The 22,095-nt window shown below is 48.8% G+C and overlaps 1 protein-coding gene across 1 annotated transcript in view; it reads right to left on the reverse strand.

Moving 5' to 3' along the window:
* Positions 1 to 22,095, reverse strand: part of SRGAP3 (SLIT-ROBO Rho GTPase activating protein 3) — a 251,993-nt gene that overhangs the window by 109,375 nt on the left and 120,523 nt on the right. Inside the window, exon 2 of the mRNA XM_055414378.2 lies at positions 18,282 to 18,474. Coding sequence (XP_055270353.1) covers positions 18,282 to 18,474 — 193 coding nt within the window. The remainder of the gene's footprint in view (positions 1 to 18,281; positions 18,475 to 22,095) is intronic.

The following is a 22,095-nucleotide window of genomic DNA, read 5'->3' on the forward strand; positions in this document are numbered from 1 at the left end:
AACCTAACAAGAAGGTCACATTTGTACTGGGTTCTGAAGCATAGGTAGGAGCTTTCCAGAGGGGCAGAGAGAGATGGAATTGTAGGCAGAGGGACCTGTAGATACAAAGAAGTAGCTCCGCAGAGCTAGGAGCAGAAGAGCAGAGCTAAATCCTGAGTGTGTTGGGGAGGACACAGGATGGGGAGATCGGTTAAAGGCTTGACTGTGGGGAGCTGAATGCCAGCCTAACGAGTTGGGGTTTTATCATCTAGGCCATATGGTTCTCAACCCGAGTTGCACACTAAAATCACCTGGGAAGCTTTTTAAAAACACCAAGATCCAGGCCCCTTCCAAGACCAATTAAATCAGACTCTCTGGGGGAGAGAGACTTGGTATTTTTAAAACATTCTCCAGAAGGGTCTAATGTGCACCCAATGTTAAGAATGCCTGCTGTGGGCAGTGGGGAGTCATGGAAGTTACTTAAGCAGAGGTATGATCTAACCAATGTGTAACTTACAAAGATCACTGAGGGCAGACTGAAGGATGGGGGATGGACGGGTGGGTAGATGGACAGGTGGATGGATGGTTAGACAGACGAGTGCACGGGTGGATGGGTGTGGACAGAGGCATGGTGCTGGAAGCAGGAGGACCAATCAGAAGGTGACTCTAGTCCAGGAGAGGAGAGATGGATGAGGGCCTGGGTGGTGGCGAGAGAAGGGCAGATTTAAGAGACTCCTCACCAGGAGAGAGAAGAATCTTGAAGACTTCCTAGAGATAGAGAGGAGGTGGTGGCTCAGATGGTAAAGAATCTGCCTCCAAAGCAGGTAGGTCCAGGTTCAACCCCTGGATTGGGAAGATTCCTTGGAGAAGGGAATGGCTACCCACTCCAGAATTCTTGGGCTTCCCTCATAGCTCAGTTGGTAAAGAATCTGCCTGCAATGCAGGAGACCCAGGTTTGATTCCTGTGTTGGGAAGATCCTCTGGAGAAAGACATGGCAACCCGCTCCAGTATTCTTGCCTGGGAAATCCCATGGACAGAGGAGCCTCGGAGGCTACAGCCCATGGGGTTGCAAGAGTTGGACATGACTTAGCGACTACCACCAGGAAGAGGGAAGTGAACGGTGATTCTGAGGTCTGGATCTCAGGCGACTGGGTGGATGCTGATGACATGAACCAAATAGGAAATGCAAGGGGAGACGTGGATTTGGGATGGGGAGACGTGGATTTGGGATGGAAATAGTTTACATCCTATTTCCACTGCTTCCTAGGTGGTGATGGGAATGGAAAGATTAAAGGTGAGATGAAATAACTGAATTGTTACCTTAATTACTTCAGGGGCTGAACTCAGCCTGGGGATGCAAGAATTGAACAGCATCAGGAAAACAAAAGTGCAAAATTTATGGAAGTCACACCAGAAGGTGAGTTTCAGAAGGGAAAAGATCTTGAAAGGGCACAGAAGTGCTGGGACAACTTGGGGACCGTTAATTAGGTCACCGGGCCAGGGAGACTGGATAAGAGAGCAGAAAGGAGTTGCTTTCCTTGGCTGTGGGCAGGAGGGAACACAGCCTCTCACAGGATTGCTGGAGTGGCAGAAGGAGCGGAGGCAAGGAGAGAATTACCCGGAAGCAACCAAGGACTTGTCAAACTAAGGTAAGAGGGTGCTGGGAAGATGAAGGCCTTGGTTCCTTCAAGCTTTCATTCCTTCATTGTCTGTCTCTGTGTGGACGTACCAGACAGGTGGGCAAGGGGCTGAGCATGCACCAGTGACCACAGCAAGCAAGACTCTACTTGTACAAGCCTCCCACTCAGGTCAGGAAACAGAAGGTGACGATGCAGCCTCATAAACGTAGTGACAGGAAGGAGATGATGGGGCAGAGAAGGCCCCCTTGCCCAGGTCTGGTGGAGGGGTGAGCATGGGTGGATCCTTAAGGAAGCACTTGCTAGACTGAGAACTCAAGGCTGGAATGGAGTTTGACAGGCAGAGTTTCTAGATGGAGAAATATAATGAACAAAGGCCTAGACAAAGCAGATTAGTGAGTCAAACCATAGTTAAGGGGGTTTGAGCATGGTGTCCTGGGGTGATGGGGGGAGAATGAAAAATGAGGCTGGAGAATTAGGCAAAGGCTACACAGGCCTTTAAGTCACAGTCAAGGCTATGGTTTCTCCCGTGGTCATGTATGGATGTGAGAGTTGGACTGTGAAGAAAGCTGATCGCCGAAGAATTGATGCTTTTGAACTGTGGTGCTGGAGAAGACTCTGGAGAGTCCCTTGGACTGTAAGGAGATCCAGCTAGTCCATTCTAAAGGAGATCAATCCTGGGTATTGATTGGAAGGACTGATGCTAAAGCTGAAACTCCAATACTTTGGCCACCTCATGTGTCGAGTTGACTCACTGGAAAAGAGTCTGATGCTGGGAAAGATTTGGGGTGGGAGAAGACGGGGACAACAGAGAATGAAATGGCTGGATGGCATCACCGACTCGATGGACATGAGTTTGAGTGAACTCCGGGAGTTGGTGATGGACGGGGAGGCCTGGTGTGCTGTGATTCATGGGGTTGCAAAGAGTCGGACATGACTGAGCAACTGAACTGAACTGAGAGAGTTTGATCTTCATCCTGATGTTGGCCAGGAGTCATTGAGGGGTTTAGAGCAAGGGAGTGAAAGGGTAAAATTTCACTTTCAAACTCTCACTCTGGCTACTGTGTGAGGATGAACTCGAGGGGGCTGCAATGGAAGTTGAGAGATTCAAGAAACTTTTAGGTGGTAAACTGACTGCACCCTGAGATTGACTGCTTGGAAGAGAGAAGAAGATGCTCAGAATGACTCCAAGTCTCCCAGGTTGGGCTCCTGAGGGCAGGGTTGGCATTTACTGAGTTGAGGGCACTTATAGAAGCAGGGCAGGAAGGGAAGGTGATGGGTTCCTTCTAAAGGGCGTATGGAACACCCAGAGGATGGTATCTGGGCTAGAGAAACAAATGTGGATGCTGGCAACAGCCCTTGGATGATATTTGAAACCATGGGGTGACCTGGAACTCTTTACAAATGCACATGACCACGTGGCAGAAGAGGCCAATCCTCAGGAGGCTATGGCTGGGGGGTGGGGCAGGGCCAGCCTCCTCCTGCCCTGGTGACCTGGAAGAAGCATAGGATGGGGATGAGGGGCCAGTCCATCCTCTGCAGAGGCACTGTCCCAGGCCTGCCTTCCAACCAGCAGGCCCATCCTCTGCGTCCACCCCACACAGGAGGCTGCTCTGGCTCACCCCGCCTTCTCCCAGCCCTGGCTCCCCTCCTATGGGGCAGCTCACCTGTAAGACCAAAACACTGGAGCGAACAGGGCTGTCCACAGCCAGGGTCAGGGAAGAACTGACCACTCTGTGGAGAGCTGTCATCTGTGATCCTGGCCACAATGGTACCTGGTTCTCACCACATCAGAAGGAAGAGGGAAGACTGGGGCCTAGCCAGTGAGACAGAAAGACACAGTAAAACAGAAACACACCTGGACCTGGTCGGGGCGTGGGTGTTCCCTTGAGTCCGCACCACCTGTGTGACTATATGTAGGTCCCTTTAGCTCTATGGCCTGGCTACTCAGACCATATTGTCAACCTTGGTGTTAAACACCAGATAACGCCTTCACCATCATTCATTCACGGTCATTCAGCAGTTCATCCACTTGATACATTCTGATCGAATATTTCACACGGACCAGTCTCCAGGGACATAACGTGGAGGATAAGAGACAGAGTCCCCACCTCCACGGAGCTCACAGTCCAGCGGGGAGACAGGTAACCCTCAGAGCGTTCGGTATGTGCAGATGGAGTCACAGTTGCACAAAGTGTTAGAGAAGAGAGTGTGGTGCATGAGGTCCCTCAGCAAGGGGACGTGGCCTGATTTCGGGGGTCACTGAAGTGTCCCTAAGGGAGAGGACCTTCCAGCTTGGCTCTAAAGAAGAGATGGGGGAGCCAGATGAAGGTGGGCTCGGGGGAGAGGATTCCAGGCAGAGGGAACATGACGGGCAAAGGCTCACTTGGGGGCAGGGAGCTTGGAGCATTTAAGGAACTGAATAAAGGCCAGTGTGGCTGGAGCCCAGGAAGCAAGGCAGAGGAGGGGGCAGGAGCAGGGTCCCAAGAGTTCTGGCCACTGCAATAGCGACCATCCCACTGGCCATCTACAGTGTACCTGGACCGCAGGAAGAAGCATGCAGGCCACGGATGGCAGAGCTGGACACTGACTTTCTCTTTTCAGGGGACACTGACTTTCTCTTTTCTCTTTCCTTGTCGCTTTTGAAAACAGGACCCCTTTGACCTGAGACCCACCTCTCCACATTTGCAGCCATTTCGTCTGCTGCAGCCACACTTCTGGAAGATGCCAAAATTAATGTGGCAGGCACTCTTGTCCTCTATGGTACGTCTTGAAGGCTTTTCTGCTTTCCCAGTCCTGCATCCCTGTGTCTACACAGCACGTGGAAGCTGCTGAGCTAAGGTAAAATTGAGAACTTTCACATATACATGTATGTGTTTTCCTTTTTACAGCCAGAAAATAGAAATGACAATTTCTGGTGAGTCACAGCTTTCTTTCCTTGGCTAAGAGAGCTGGGTATGAGGCTCCAAGCAACTGCAGCTAGAGGAGCGAGGACTTGCCAAGCTGGCGAGTTGGGAAAATGAAATCAGCAGTGAGCCAGCTTCTCCCACTTCCCGGCTGAGGGCCGGAAAATTCCGCTTAGCAAACAGAACCCACTTTCAGGCCTGCTGAGCCCCACTTTGCAGATGAATCCAAATCCACTGCCTTGGGATGGTGGACCCTCTAGGAGGGAGGGGAGCCCCTGAAGCTCATCCCATCCCCAAAATGCCGAGTCCCTGTCTCTGGCTTCCTGCTCTCTTCCAAGACATTCCCGGGTCTTGCGCCGGGCTTGCTTGGGTGGCTACCAGCATAGCTCAGGAAAGCACTCTCTCAATCAGCTCCAGAGCCCAAGAAGTATGCTTAACCTCTTGCTACCTAAGTTGCCCCAAGGAGGATTTGGTATTCCTTGTCCTTGCTGGGAGCGTGAATGATTAATTATGCAAATATCAGCTGGGTGCCATCTTTTGTACCAGACAGCGGGAAGTAAAATGAGTCATGCTCCCTGACTGATGGAGCTTACAGTCCAGTAGGGGCCTCAGATGACAACCAAATAAGCACATAACTAGATAGGAAATGGCGTCGGTGATAAGAGCTATGAAGGAGAAATGCATGGTATCTCTCCAGTTTATAATGGCGGGGCGGGGGGTGGTGTGCACCTCACCCAGGGAAGGTGGAGGTGGTTCCTCCTGTCACTGAGACCTGGTCCCTCTTGTCACTGAGAACTTAGCTGAGACGTTTCTCCTCACTGAGGCCTTCTCTGCCCCCCAGCGGTTCCCTGGTCTCTAGCATGCCACCCTGTTTTTATTGTTATTAAACCACTACCATTCCTGGCATCCGCCCACTTCATTTACTTTTTGTTTCTGTCTGTGACTCCTTCATAGCTTATGTCTGTCTTTTTCTTTCTTTCATTTTTTTTTTAACAGCAATATCCTTGCAGTCTTCTGCCCTTCCTCAGATAAGACTGATACAGCCAGACATAAAGTTTATGTCTATCCTGTTTACAACTGTTTCCCTGGAGCCAGGAAGGTCTGGGCACACAATTGCCAGATAGGTGAAAAGTGCCTAAAAGGGTAGGGAGTATGGTGGTGGCCCAGGGATCAGGGAGACAATCTCCAGAAGTTCCCGAGGGCAGAGCGGGTGGATGAGGGGCAGAGGCCTGACCAGGGGGCAGAGTGGACCAGGGCTGGAAGTGCAGGATGAGCGTCTGAGCGGTATATTGCTGGACACCAGGCTGCTGTGTGTCCAGACAGCGCCACAAATGGGTCACTTCAACAGCAGAAGTGTACTGTCTCCCAGCTCTGGAGGCCGGGAGTCTGGGATCGAAATGTTGGCAGGGGTGGTTCCTTCTGAAGGCTGTGGGGGAGCCCCCTGTTCTGTGTTCTTCCCACAGCTTCTGGGGGTGTGGGGGCCATCTTTGGTGTCCCTTGGCATTTAGCCTTCACCTTTATGTTCACATGATGTTTTCCCTGGATGTGTGTCTATGCCCAAATTCCCCTCTCTTTATGTTATAGGGACACCAGTCATGTTGGATTAGGGCCCACTCTAATGAACTCATCATTACTTGATTACCTCTGTTAGAAAGACCCTATCTCCAAAAAAGGTCACAATCAGGTACTGGAGGGTTTAGGACCTCAACTGTGGATTTGGGGAGGACTCAATTCAACCCATCATAGGCTGCTACCCCAGGTGGATCAAGAGTCTGAGGAGAGTTTGAGTGTAACTTAGGCATCTTCCCTGGGGTTAACGAGGGAAGCAAATGGACCTTTGACACGAAGGATAAAGTCTGACCTCCTCTGCTGGCATTTAAGGCCCAGCCAATCTGCCGCCAGTCCAGCTCTTTCCCTTAACCCCCTCTCTGCTCCAGGCAGTAAGTAGGTGAAGCTCTGAGCCAGGAATGGGTTTCTTGGTTTATTTATTTTTCGCCCTTAAGGAATCTGAGGCCATTTTACTGGGAGTTGAGGAACATGCTTCAGCTTGTGGCCCTTCTTTGCTAACTGGCTGTGTGTTCTTGGGCTTGCAGCTCAAACTCTCTGAGGCTTTCCTGCCTCATCTATCAAAGTGGGTGGGTGAGTGATGGAGTGACCAGTGAGGGCCTTTCAGACCTCTATGACAACAGCCACTGTATGTTTCAAAACCAAATGTACACACGTGATCTCACAAAGGATTTTTTTCTCTAATCCCACAACTTATCTGAAAAAACTAACAAGAAGCACAAAAATGAGAATGGTGAATGGCTATTACCTATTTATGTATCTAGCCTCAAAGACAGGGAAGGGAGGCTGCAGAAGCCTGGGAAGAGGGGTAGCTCTTCCAGGGTCATGGGCATTCCTGCCTCGCTTCTTTGCCTTCACTCACTTGGAATGCCTTCCCCTCCTTACTCCACGCAGCGAAATCTACTTCAGAGGCCTTTCCTCCAGGGGTCATCTGAGAGCCACTCAATGCTCCGTCTGAGCCGCTCACGTCAATCTTCTCACAGTTACTTCCGGATGACAGTTTATCTTCTTGCTTGACTCACTTGTCAGTTGTCCTTCATGGGTGTGGGCTTGTGTCATCACTTAGCCCCCTTGAGGGCAGGAACCATCTCTCCTACCTCCCTGTATCCCTCTAGAGCCATTCACTCACTCTACTAATATCCTTTGAGTATCTGCCATGTGCTGGGAACTGTCCAATCCCAGGGAATTAAAAAGATGACTGGATGAGCCTTGAGAAGGCTCATAGTCTAGCAGCCAAACTTAAGCCAAACCAAGAATTCTTATGACCACTGTCAGAACTCCTTTAGTTGAAGTGACAGAAAAACTTACTTCAGGCTGACTTAAACAAAAACAGCAGTAATGGGAGGAAGAAATATTTTAAGGATAAAAAATTGTAAAGAGGCATAGCTGCATCCAGAGGCTGAAAGAATGTCAGCAGGACTGCTCTGTCTCTGGGCTCTGCCTTCGTCTCTCTGCTCTGGCTTCACTTGCAGGCAGACCGTCTCCAAACAGCAAGTACCCTGACTGCTAGTAATCCATAAAGGAAAAGCTTTCCCCCAGTCGTTCCACCAAAAGTCCTGGAATTGCATGTTGCTAGATTAAAGACTGTGGCCAAGAGGATTCAGCACTGGTCACAGGCTCACCACTGTTGAGGGATGACTCCCCAGGGGAAAATCGAGGTCTTGTTATCAAGAGAAGAAGGGAGGGATGCTGATCAGGGGAGAGTACCAGACACCTCCTTTGTTATGCTGTGTAAGAAAGGGGACCTCAGTGGAGGTGGGGAGGGAAAGGCTTATTCTGCCTCAGGGTGGATGGGGAATCATGGAAACATATGCAGTGGGTTTGAAGTACATGGAAGTGTTTGCTGGGTGGGACATGCAAAGACAGGCACATCCTGCAGGCAGAGAGAAGGCTGAGTGTGAAGCTGTGAGGTCAGACAGGACACAGATGTTCCGGGGCCAAAGAAGTTCTGTCAGGCTTGGGCAGGGGTAATGCAGGACGTAGTGAAGAGGAGGCAGCTGTAGCAGGAAGGGAGCAGCCAGACCATGAAGGGCTTCAAAAGTCAAGGTCAAATGAAGGTTTTGAATGGGCCAGTGATATGGTCACTGGGCGGGAAGGCCAGGTGGGAGGCAGAGCAGCTGCCCAGGTGAAGGGGCAGAGTGTGGTTGGGGCTTTGCCTGGGAGTCGCCTTGTGGCAGACAACCGGTGTGAGGCTTTGGGGGTAGGACAACCCCTTCACTCAGCTGCAGTCTGCTGACTTAGAAGCTGCCTTCGGCTGACGCCAGCCCTGAGACAGTCAATCCAAAAGGGAAAAAACTATATAAACTGAGTCACCTGGCTGAAGCAGGTTCTGCTTACCCATGCTGGGTGCTGTGGCATCAAAGGCTGGGGTCCAAATACCCAGTTCTGCCCCTCACCATCTGGGTGAACTTGGGAAGCTAGTTAAACCTTTTATTTTCCTTATCTGTAAAACAGGGCGTATAACACCTAACTAACTTCACGTGCTTTAAGGATTAAATGAGGAAATTCATGAGACACTCTCAGCATCTAACCCAGCTTCTGACACTAATGATAATTATTATTGGCATCACTGTTATTACAACCAGCACGTCACCAGGTCATTGGGGAAATTCACTGACTGATGTATGTGGATGTAGAGCCCGCAGTAGGTTTGCTATAAATATTGATTTTCCTCCTCCCATTACCACCTTCTCCCCTAGCCCGGGGCCAATGGCCTAGAGATGCCCCACCTGCCTCCTCCACCCTAACGTAGACTTATTCACTTGCTGCTGGCTCAGTCCTCACACCCCAAAGTGCGCGCACACTGGACCTGTACCCAGCAGCACTGCTGAGCTCCCTTTTGACTTGATGAATGGATTCTTAGTACCAGGACAAAGTCCCTGCCTCATTAGGCAATGTCCGAGCAACCTTATCTTCTCCTTCCCTGTGAGACCTTTTGCTTTGGTTTATCCACCTGCAAAATGGGTGCATCGTGTAGTGTGTGCAGCACTCGGCAGACAAAGAAAGGGTGGTGACCCACAGCTCCTCTGGTCAGCTCTTTCACCGATCAGTGCCGGATCCTAAGCAGGGCCCAACCTGGCTGGCCTTTGGGTCCCTGGCCTGTTAGATGGAGATGACAACACCTGTTAGATGGGGAGTCCCTGACTCCCCCAGCCCCACCAGGATTCTTGGGAGTATTTAAGCAGACAAAGGCTGGGGAAGCCCTTTGCAAAGTGTAAGGTGCTATATAATCTTGGAAGGTCATTATTATCCTCTTTACTTAACGGAATGGAGTCAAAACCAAACCCCTGCATACTACTGCTTATTAAGTATTAGTAACAATAGTTACTGCATACTACTTACTTACCACAATATCTATTTTACCTTTATTACAATATCTATTGTTCATTTTTAGAATAAAATTGAAATGACAGGCATGTATCTACATATATTAAGCATTCATGCATGTGTACTAAGTCACTTCAGTCGTGTCTGACTCTTTGCAACCCCATAGACTATAGCCCTCCAGGCTCCTCTGTCTATGGGATTCTCCAGGCAAGAATACTGGAGTGGGTTGCCATGCCCTCCTCCAGGTATCCAAATATAAGTAAATCATGTCCTGGTTAATACTTTGGAAGTTGCTGATGAGTCTCTGAAGATTCCAGGACACTGGGTGTAGGATCTGGGGAGACCCAGAAGGAAAAACTAGAAGGAGGAAAAGGGGCTGTAACCACTGCAAGAGGCTGACCCTCCTGCCTTAAAATCCCTCCCAGCAACAAAGACAAAGGTGGAGGATGGAGAGAGCAGAGATGAAAGATGTTCGCTTTCCAAGAGCCAGGGGCCCTCAGGGTGTCTCATGCTGGCTTCTGGATGTCTGCCACCCTGCATACACAACATACCTCCCTGCTCATTGCTTCTTTTTACTTACATGGGTTTATTTACAAAGGGCTTTCCCTAGTCTTGGCTAAAATAAAGTTTTTAAAAACAGCATCACTTGCCCTAAATAGAAGGTAACTGAAAAAGTAAGTTCAAAACAGCATCATTCAGTCCTAGGCAGATGCTGATGCCCAAGGTTTGCTGTCTGTTAGTTAAAAGGGAGGTTAGAGAGGCGTTAGCGACACGCTGGAAGCAAACTGTAGCCACAAGGCGTAGACGAGGACGGACTAGATCAGCCAGCATTTACGGCTCATGTGCTATGGACGCCGCCTCCCTCATTGTGAGAAACACCAATCCATCCAACCAGCCTTCACGTTACAGAAATGTGCTCCTAAAACACCTGGCCTTTGCGCACACACCTTCATGGATTGGGAATTCACACCTCCCAAGGCAGCCCCTTTTCATGCTGGGCAGTTCTGGCTACAGGAACATTCTCAAGGTTGAGTGAAAATCTGCTTTTCTGAAAATGTTATCCTTGGACCTCACGTCTCTCCTCTGCAGCTGCACAAGGTAAGCCTATTTCCTTTGGTTTCTGAAGGAAGTTTTCGGTAGTATCATGGTCTTCTCAGTTATTTATTCAAAAACCTCTGATAGAGCTTCTATCTGTATGTCGGGGGGGGGGGCGCCTAGAAATGGTCCCTTGCCTTCAAGTAGCTGGCAGTTTCAAGTGGGAGAACCAGACACATGAACTGGATCATTCCTCGATAAGCTGACCTGAGCCCCAGGACAGCAGCACTCAGATCACCATGGGAGACCAGGGGAGGAGCTGCTGACTATGGGGCTGTGCAGAGGAGGTGAGCCCTGAGCTGGCCCAGGGGGCCAAGCATGAGCTGACCAGCAGGAGGCGAGGCCCTAGGATACCCACACAAGGAGGATGTGGTCTGGACTGATGGGTGACTCTCAGGAAACATGAACCCAAACCGGAGAGGCGAGGGGCACACCCAGAGTCATGCAGCTAGAAGCATTTTTGCATTAAGCTAGTTAATCCAAGATTAGAATCTTAGCTCTGCCACTTATCTGCTCTGGCTGTGTCCCTTTGGAAAAATTACTTAATTTCTCAAAACCTCAGTATTTCCAACTAGAAAGACAAGAAATAGTACCTACCTCAAAGGTCACAAGGTCTACCATGAAGGTTAAATGAGATAATGCATGTACAACATCTAGTAGAAACCTCACATATGGTGATATGGATGCGGGGGGCATCTGAAAGATTAAACAACCTGCACAGCACAGGCACGGAGCCCTCGGGAAGGACTCATCTGGCAACCTGTCCCAGGAGAACACCAGCTCTGGACAGCGTTGCTGGAAAGCCATCACTGGTGTGACGATAGCTATAGTAACAGCAGCAGCCATGAGATGCGAGTCCCACCTGGAGGACCTCCCCCATCAACCCCACCTCAGTCTGAGCAAACCTTTTCATTCTGAATCCTCTGCACACTGATAGGCTCAATTTACTCACTACAAAACTGCTTCTGTCCCCAGGACTCACCTGGAAGGTTAAGTCTAAATTGTAGCATCTTTTTAGGGAAATGCTACATCTTTGGAAACAAAACATCCCTGATGTTTCATCCCCACCAAAGAACAGTTTTCTTGGCAATCAAGTTGGTTACTCACTGAATCCTCCTTCTCAACTGCTCTGTGAAGCTGAGATGCTCCAAACCTACTTTGCAGAGAATATTAAACATCATTCATTGGAAGGTCTGATGCTAAAGCTGAAACTCCAATACTTTGGCCACCTCATGTGAAGAGTTGACTCACTGGAAAAGACTCTGATGCTGGGAAGGATTGGGGGCAGGAGGAGAAGGGGACGACAGAGAATGAGATAGCTTGATGGCATCACCGACTCGATGGACATGAGTTTGAGTGAACTCCGGGAGTTGGTGATGGACAGGGAGGCCTGGCGTGCTGTGATTCAGGGGGTCGCAAAGAGTCGGTCATGACTAAGCGACTGAACTGAATTGAACTGAACTGATTGACTGGCCAAGCACCTTCCAGCTTTTTCCATACTCTGAATTTTCCCATCTTAAACATATTTGAATAGAATTCCCTGTTCCTTTTATCACAGCTGTCCAAATACTAGCAACCAACACTTAACTTCCAAAGAGAGCATTTTTATCAGGTATTTCCCCAGAAAGTCAGGGGTTTCAAAAACTGAGAGAGTCAGAAATAGAAGGGGGCTCTCTCGCCTCCCACTCTGTTTGCATGGAGCTCCAACATTCCAAAGGGGAATCCAGAGTTTGTCTCAACAGAGCTTTTCAAACTAGGTCCCAGAGAGTGCTGCTTTAAAAATAGTGGCGTAGTGGTAAAGGATCTGCCTGCCAACGCAGGAAACACAAAGAGACACAGGTTGGATCTCTGGGTTAGGAAGATGCCCTGGAGTGGGAAACAGCACCCAATTTTAGTATTCTTGCCTGGAAAACTCCATGGACAGAGGAGCCTGGTGAGCTATAGTCCATGGGGTCACAAAGAGTCAGACACAACTGAGCGACTGTGCACACACATTGGGGAGGGAGAATTCTGTGGTCAAACAGCCTTCAGAAAGAAGTCAACAGGCTTATCTACTATAGACTCTCTCGGAGTCTTTCATGTCCTAAGGCCCATCAGGAATCTGTAACGGGAGGTAAGGAGCAGGCAGCCTTTCACCTCTACTCATTTTTTCTCTCCTCACCTCCCCTCCTTCTGACCAGACATCTCAAAGTGCTGGGGTTTCAGAAAACACTTCTCTGCAGGAAGAAGAAGTCCTAGTTTCAGGAAACCTCTAGTTTCCTAGAACTATCTGGGTTGTTTGGAGGATACCCACATAACCTCAGAGGATTTAAGCCCCCATGTGCCACCCGCCATGCTCCTGCTCAGGAAGGCTCCCAGCTCCAGGCCTCAGAATGGACAAGGCCAGTCTAGCTCAGGCCTGGCTGCAAAAGGGCACTGGATTATGGATTTTACCCTGGGGGAGCTGAGGGATGTGGAAGGCTGGCATAGCTTGACAGTGAATTGTAAACAGTTTATCACCTAGAAAGTCATCATCTTGGGCAACTCTTCAACGTGAATGGCCATGGGAATCCCCTGAAGGACTTGTTAAAATACAGGCTGCTGGGCCCCACCCCCAGAGTTTCTCATTCAGCATGTTTGAGGCAAGGCTAAGGGCTTCGCATTTCTGACAAGTCCCCAGGGGATGGGGATGCCAAAGCTGCTGGTCAGGACCACACTTGGTAAACTAGAGTGCAGGTCCTGATTCCTTAGTCAGAGAAACCATTGTAAAGTCCATGCTGTCCTCTCAGCGACTCTGTGCCTGTGCCAGGTACCAGAGTGGGTGGCCCTTCACCCAAATAGCCTCCCCAAGCTCCTAACGCAGCCAGAAGACAAATGTCCCCTTTCTTGACTCCCACCACCCCCAGCCCAGAGCCACTCTAATTATCATCTGACCTTCATTCATTCAATAAACATCCAGTGAGGGCCTGGTGCCACGTGCTAGAGACCCCAAGTCAACAGCCACCCCTTCTGCCATCTTGGACCTGACAGCCCAATTGTCAAAAGAGGGGCAGACAAGGAAAATATATAATTACAACACAGGGTGGCAGCTTTTGCCACATCTCCTCCTGAAGTCCCTTCATCTCAGGTCAGATATGGATTCCTCTCAATTCTACCTCTGAGAGAGTTCTCAGCACCTGTCCATTTTCCTTCTGCTCTGCTGTCATCAGGCCACCATCATGCCTGCCTGGAGAGCTATACTCGTATCGGCCTACTGGTCTCCTCAGCATCACTCTTGCCCCCCTGCAATCCAGGGTGACCTTTTAAAAATGGAAATCAGATCATGCTACTCCCTACTGAGGATGCCTTAGTGGCTATGGCTTCCCTCATTACAGTTCCAGCCCCACTGGCCTCTCTTCCCTTCACACTGTCCCCACGGCTGCTTCTTCTCAACCCTCAGCTCAGGTTTCTGCTTAAACGCCACTTCCTCCAGCAGCCTTCCCTGACTGCCGTTCTAGCTCAGTGTGGAGGATTCAAGGGGGCTGCAAACCCTCTGATGGTCCTCCAGTGAAAGCAAGGCTTTGTTTTCCCTCCTCTTGAAGCTAAGCTGGAGCTCAGACCACTTCGATCAACAGAATCTGGGTAGGGGATGGAGATGGGTGTTCAAGGAGACTGCAGCTCCCCCACTGCCACCTTAGGACCCTGAGCTCCCATGACTGAAGTGAGACTGACTCCATGTGGAGAGGGTAGCAGCCCAGCCGAGCCCAGCCTTATAGCTGTCTTCACCAAAGTGCCAGGAAAGGTGGGGGAAGCCGTCTTAGACCTTCCAACCTGGACTCTAGCAATCATCCCATCCTAGCAATCATTTGATGACATGCTGTCTTTCATTTAGTTGCATATGTTTGATGCCACATCTCACTCCTCCACGAGATGGTAAATTCCACCAAGGCAGGAATCAAGTCTGTCTTGTTTGCCATTGTAAGCCAGGACCGGGCATTGGTAGGGACTCAGTAAATACCGGCTGAATAAGCAAATCAACAAGTGCAGAATATTGTGGAAACACACAGGAGGGCACCAGGTTAGACTCATGGAAGCTTTGCAGAGGAAGTGACACCATGCTAGGCCTGAAGAGCAAGCAGATGGCAGGGTTCAAAGAGCACTGGGCGTCTGCCCCAACCACATCACCTATGGACAGTGCCCAAGCTGTGTTCTCATAAGGGAGAAAGGGGAGGGATTGTGTCTCGTTCATGGATGTGTCTTCAGCAAGAAGCACGGTCTAGGAAAACAAGAGATGCTTGACATACACCCATGTGACTTCTTGGAGAGAGAAGCCTGAGCTGAAAGTCAGGAGCCCTGGGTTTTCTCACTCAGAAGCTCACGGTGTATCCTTTGTAACATCCCACTTAGCTTGCCTGGTGCTCAGATGGTTTGAGATAAAACCAATGACTCCCTCACTACAGCCCTGGGTTATCATGAGGATTATAAGAGAGCAAAGAAGTCAGAGTGCTTTGAAAAAGGTGTGTTAGAATGGAAATATGTGATGGTGGAAGAAGACACATGTGATGGCATTGCTTTCTGAAAGTTCAACCTGCCGCAGGGGAACCCTCAGGGCCATAGGCTGAGTTTTTCCTTGAACGGGGTTGCCATGTGGAACTCAGCCTGGGTGAGTCTAGCCCAGACCCCCTTGGGCATTCCGTGGGGAGCTGGAAATTTTTCAACTGCCCAGGTGGAGAGGAAGCAGCTGGGGCCTTAGAAAGACAGAACCCATGGAGCAAAGTAGGAGCACTAGACTTGGTGTCAAGAGACATGAGTTCCTGTTATGGACTGAGTGTCTGTATTCCCCCAGAAGTCATATGTTGAACTCTACCCTCAGTGTGATGGTGTTAGGAGGTAGGGCCTTTAGCAGATAATAAGGATTAAATTAGGTCATGGGGGAAGAGGGGAGCCCTCATGATGGGATCAGTGCCCTCAAAAGACTCTCTAGAGCTTGCTTCCTCTCTCTGTCCTCCACTCCATGAGGACACAAGGAGGATCAGCGTCCACAAGCCACAGGAGGGAGCTCACCAGAACCTCGCCATGCAGCCACTGGCACCCTGATCTCCAGCTTCCGGCCTCCAAAACTGTGAGAAAACCATTGTTGCTTACAAGCCACCCAGTCCAGAATACTTTGTTATAGGAGCCCAAATGGACTGTGCAGTGGGAATAACATGACCAGACCTGGGCCTGGGCACCGCCCCCCTCACCCTGAGAGGCCACCTGGCAGACAGGTGAACCTTCTTAATAAAGGGCCTACAAGATGGCAGGACAAGGCTTCTCTGGACAACCAGGATGAAGGACCCAGAGCACAGTCCAGACCTTGTGCATGGAGCTCCAAAGAAGAGGCAGCCAGAGATCAGGCTGGTTGGCCCTGGGGTCAGAGTGCAAATCCAGGCATCCCCTGGAGACTTGCGCTTCCAAAAGCCATGGGGTGACTCTGCTGACACATCGGCCTGCTGCCGAGGGCCCACAGCAGCTGCACTGGCCTGGCCACACCCTAATTAGACTTTCATGGTGTGTCCAGCAGCCTGCTGGGCCCAACTGCCAGCTGGGGCTCCCATTCTGTCTGGTGGCCTCAGTTAATGAAGCCATGAGGGGCTGACTGAGCTCATTACAGGCAATGCGAAGGAACAGGGTCCCCCTGCACATGCCCCCCCCAGTGCCTCCCTCCCCCGTGTCCACACTGAGAACAGGAAGAGGGAGCTGAATCCAAACCAGGAGGAAGGAGAGAGGCGGAAGCTGAGCTCCAGCCCAACCACGCAGCCTGAATGGCTCCCGTGACAGCCCAGCCAGAGATGTGGGTTTCTGTACATGTGTCTGAGTCTGTGGTTTTAGCAGGGTGTTCAGAGTCCATGGCTGCTTGCAGACCACACCCAGGCCTTTCTCACCTCAGGCCAAGGAGGCAGAATGAGAGTGAAGGTTCAAATTGGTCACTTCCCAATAACTGGCCCACAGACATGTTTGTACAAGCCTTTCTGTCATCTCTAAGATGGGATACTGAGCTGACTCAAAGCAGGTGCTCAGTTAATGTGCTCAATAAATCATTACTGTTGTTGGTGTTACTAAAAGACAGTCACGCAAAGGAACCAAAACATGAGGTTCTGAATGGCAGGTGAGTGATTTTTTTCTTCTACTTTTCTGCATTTGTAACAAAAAGTGTTTTACTTTTATCTTTTAAAAAAGTACTTGCTTCCTCCAAAACATCAGAAAAATGAGATTATGTATGAAAGGGCCCAGACAGTTCCTGGGAGGAAGTTATTAACAGAAGTATCCTCCTGCAATGAAAGCTTGAATAGATGTGATTGGGTGGGAAAATATGCATGGTATTTGCAAACATGTAATAAATTTTTGCCCTTTAATAAGGCATTTCTTCTCCCCAAATGTCAAAGGAAGAAAGTACAAAGTTGAGAGCTCAAAATGCTGAGGCACCCAGGTAATGAGATGTTGAGGGGAGTCTGAAGGAAGAGCGCTCCCTGGCCAGTGTAGAATGCAAAAGACAGAGAGAGAAAGGTGGACGCAACTAAACAAAGTGTAGTCTATACACACAACAGAATATCATTCACTCTTAAAAAGGAAGGACATTCTGACACATGTGACAACATGGGTGAGCCTTGAGGACATTATGCAAAGTGGAATAAGCCACAGTCACAGAAGGACAATACTGTATGCTTCACATACCCGAGGTCCCTAGAGCAGGCAGATTCAGAGAGACAGAGAGAAGGGTGCGTTCCCGGATGGGGATGGGGAAGGGGAATGTGGCATTGTTCCTGGCGTGCAGCGTTTCACATTAGTAAGATGAGTTCTGGGGAAGGATGGGGGTGATGATTACACAACAGTGTGGATGGACTTAATGCCACACACTTGTACATTTTAAAATATTTAAGGCGGTAAATTTTATGTTATGTGTAGTTTACCACAATTTAAACCTATGTAGAGAGAAAAACAGAGATTGAACCCAGAGGAAAGAGGAACAGAACAGACAGGATGGAGCAAGCCTCTGGTCTCCCGGGGTTGAGGGCCATTCACTGGAGAGATGACTCACAGAGGATGGGGACCTCCAGGGAGCATGGCAGAGGGGGAAACAGACGGGGGCGGGGCGCAACCTGGCAAGGTCATGGCTTCTATCTGCACTTGGCTGCTGGCCCCTCACGGTCCTGAGCTAGGGGGCATTTACAGCTTGAGGACTCAGCCAGGGATGTGCCCAAGAGAATCAAGCCTCCTTCCCTCCTCAAAAATCCGCGCTTGGGGTGTGAGAAATTAGGACCTGGAGGGTGTGTGTATATAAATAAGCAACTAAGCCTGGCACCATCCTCCAGGGCAGGAAGGAAGAGGAACACTTTGAGCATCTATTCCAAAGAGAAGCAATTCTGAGGGCACTGTGCTGAAGGAAGGCAGACATGGGCTGGCTGACCCCCAGATAAAAGAGAACTGGGTATAGTCAGGATGTCCTGAAAGGTGATGGGCTGGCACCTGGGCCCAGATGGAGGCAGAGCCTGGTGCTTGGTGGCATAAGAACAACAGAACCATTTATTGAGCACTTCCTGTCCATGACAAGTGCTTCTCTTGGTCCATCGTGTATTCCTTTCAGCATCTTTATGGGTAGCAACTATTTCGACCCTCACTTTACACCAAGGAAGACTGAGGGCTGGAGATGAAAGTCACCTGCAGACCCTGGGCCTTAAAAGCCCACCATCTGCCCCCAGGGAATCCTGGTTTCCTAGCTGCTTCACCTCCCAGCACTGCCTCCCACCGCCCCAGACCCCAGCCCCTTCTCACTTGAACTGGTGCTCCCGGGAGCTGCGAATCTTGGAGGAAAAGCGCTCGGCCAGCTTCTCCAGGCTGCGGGAATACTCAAGCTCGATCTCGGCTTTTCGGCGGAAAAACTCCTGGAGGTCCTGGAGCAGCTGCAGCCTCGACTCTGACTGCTGCTCCAAGCACTTGAACTGCTCCACCAGCTGCGTGCGGATCTCTGTGGGCAGAGGCAGGAGTGGGCTGTGAGGTGGTGGTGGGGACACCAGGGGGACCAGCCCAGCCCACCCGCTGCCAGTGGCCCAGGCACTGCAATGCCAGCAGCCCCATCCCCACCACCCGCCACCCAGAGCCTCTCCAGGCACTGGCAGGACGATTGAGCAAATGCCAGGTTTTGCCACAGTGTAACCCAACGTTTCCCAAAGTTGAATCACCGCATGTCACCACCACAATTTTTGCCATACCCACACATCACCTGCATTATTATTTCTTCCACATGATCTAGTATATTCACTCACTTTTCTTACTGAAAACAACTAACTTAAAACATACAGTTTAATGTCATTATTGCAAGGGTAAAACTAGAACCACTTGCCGTCTTGGTACACAGAAACTAGATTCAACAACAACAAAAATTTTGTTAAAATTCTCGCCAGAGACTATTGCTTATCAAAGGCCCTAAGCCTAAGCTTCTGAGTCTCCATCAACAAGAGGAAAATGGGAGCATGAGAGGAGTTAAAGACAGACTTCCTCCGGGGGTAGTCAGGACTGAGCGAGGGCTGAAGGGATGCCATTCACTCTCAGGTTTCAGGGTTATTTAAGGGCATGTGTGTTTTCCTCTCTCAATCACCTTGAGATTCCACGCATCACCATCTCAGGTACCACCAGAGAATGGAGTCCAGGCTTCAGGAAATCCTGATAGAGCAAACCAGTTCTGTGCACCCAGGGCAAAAGTTCACAAGCAGGGGCTAGAGATAAAAATCACAGCTGGTTCCCGGTGGTTCCGTCACTGCTGCCATCACCACACAGTAACCTCTTCCCCACCATCCCACAGGCTTCCCAGCAGATTAGTCTTTCCACACTGTGCTCACACCAGTTCCCTGCTCAAAACTCCCCAAGGCCCTCCTCTGGCTGAGTAATAAGTCCAACTTCTTAGCACGGAATTCAAGGCCACCCACTATTTGACCCCAAACTTCTCTGCATCTCCCCCCAGTGAACTCACTATTCCTTCAAACCAGTCCCTGAGATATCCAATCCTATTGTAGAAACGGGTCTCCTGTCTGAAAAGGTGGCCAGTACCATCTTAGCATCCTTCGGAAAAGTGGTCTTCAAAGCGTGCAGCGCTACTCTGGGGCACTGGAAGCCTTGCCAGGGGGTGCACGGCAGGAGCTGTTACAAAGGCATGGGTTTGAGATCCTACTTCCATTCCCACTCTTTCTTCCTTTGCCTGAGAATGTGCCTTGGCATCTCTCCTTTCCCATCTGCCTCTTCACAACCATCCTCTCTATTTACAGAAGATTATCTTCTCCCTTATTCAAAATCTGATTGCAGCACAATTTCTCAAAGAGTCAAGGTAGAGAACAGTTAAAAATGTTGCTGCTAGCAAAACTTCTTTAATCTAGGGACCATAAACCCTTGCTACATAAAGTGTGGTCCATAGACCAGCAGCATCAGCATCTTTCATAGGCTTATTAGAAACACAGCCCTTGGTCAGTCCTGACTATACCTGGAACGCCCCTCCCACTCCCGTTTTCCTCTTGTTGATACAGACAGAAGTCTTAGTCTGAGAAACAACACCCATAGATTTATTAGAAACCTTAGGTCCCAACCCAGACCTTCTGAATCACAATCTGCATTTAAACGAGATCCCCGAATGGACCTTATGCACCTTAAAGCCATCCCATCCATCTCATTCTGAGAAGCACTTCCCATTCTGTCATACTTTTTATTTTTAGTAATTATTTATCAAATTATAAAACACTGATATGATTATGAACTGCATGATAAATCAATATGAAATAAAGATACTTAGGATTTTATGGTCAAAGCAAATTTTTTAATGTCCGTTTCAATTTACATACATATTTTGGACAAAAAGGAAAGAGAAATCAATAAAAAGTTCAAGCATGAAAACATATTATGTAAAATTCTGTGAAGGAAGTAGAAGGGAATTATGAGTTCAAGAAAGTAAAGATAGGAACAATATAACTATAAAATTTCTGACTTGTACAGGTAATTTTTGATGAGTGGTGGTGGATTCAAATGTTTTGTGGTATTTATCTTTCAGTTCAGTCGCTCAGTCGTGTCCAACTCTTTGCGACCCCATGAATCACAGCACGCCAGGCCTCCCTGTCCATCACCAACTCCCGGAGTTCACTCAAACCCACCTCCATCGAGTTGGTGATGCCATCCAGCCATCTCATTCTCTGTCGTCCCCTTCTCCTCCTGCCCCCAATCCCTCCCAGCATCAGAGTCTTTTCCAGTGAGTCAACTCGTCACATGAGGTGACCAAAGTATTGGAGTTTCAGCTTTAGCATCAGTCCTTCCAATGAACACCCAGGATTGATTTCCTTTAGAATGGACTGGTTGGATCTCCTTGCAGTCCAAGGGACTCTCAAGAGTCTTCTCCAGCACCACAGTTCAAAAGCATCAATTCTTCGGCGCTCAGCTTTCTTCACAGTCCAACTCTCACATCCATACATGACCACGGGAAAAACCACAGCCTTGACTAGACAGAACTTGGTTGGCAAAGTAATGTCTCTGCTTTTTAATATGCTATCTAGATTGGTCATAACTTTCCTTCCAAGGAGTAAGCGTCTTTTAATTTCATGGCTGCAATCAGCATCTGCAGTGATTTTGGAGCCCAAAAACATAAAGTCTGACACTGTTTCCACTGTTTCCTCATCTATTTCCCATGAAGTGATGGGACCAGATGCCATGATCTTTGTTTTCTGAATGTTGAGCTTCAAGCCAACCTTTTCACTCTCCTCTTTCACTTTCATCAAGAGGCTTTTCAGTTCCTCTTCACTTTCTGCCATAAGGGTGGTGTCATCTGCATATCTGAGGTTATTGATATTTCTCCCGGAAATCTTGATTCCAGCTTGTGCTTCTTCCAAATCCACCCATAGATCATATCCAGAAGAAATCAGTGTTTATGTCTACCCCGAAAATATGGAAAATACTCACAGAAGCTTTATAGTTAAATATTAGAAACAACCCAAAATGTCCATTAAGAGTACATAAGATTTTTTTTCTAAGGGGCAATTTATTTCAAAATGCTTGTCAGTCTTAAAATATTAATAGTAAAGTGAATTTATGCAAGGAGTAGATAAGATTTTTAAATGTGAGATATTCATTCAATGGAATACCATATGATAAAGGAAAAAAATGATCTCCTGCTACCATGCTGATGGAAATAAGCACAGAAAAAAATTAGATCATGCAAAAATTAACTTATGGTGACCAAGTTCAGAGAAATGACCACCTTTGGGAGTAGTGACTGAGAGAGGGTGCAAAGTTGCATTCTGGAATACTGGAGATAGACCATTATACCTTGATCTCGTAAAAATTAACAGAGCTGCACACCAAGATCTGAGCATTCTACTATACATAAGTGACACATCAATAAAAAGGCAAACTAAAAATTGCTATTATTTAGTTTGCATTTGATACAGTTAAGAGGGTAGAGTAATTTTATTCTACAAGGTCAATATTTACAATATGGCAGAAATGATATCCTTCGTAACTGTTTAAATTTCTGGTGAACATTTCAGATGTCAAGTTAAAATGTGTGAGGCAAAAGAGATTTTTTTCCCCCCAAAGTTCATGTAGAGGGTAGGCA

Source organism: Moschus berezovskii, chromosome 24 (assembly GCF_049115385.1).
Source record: "Moschus berezovskii isolate FMDL1 chromosome 24, NW_MosBer_1.0, whole genome shotgun sequence".
NCBI classification, from domain to species: domain Eukaryota; kingdom Metazoa; phylum Chordata; class Mammalia; order Artiodactyla; family Moschidae; genus Moschus; species Moschus berezovskii.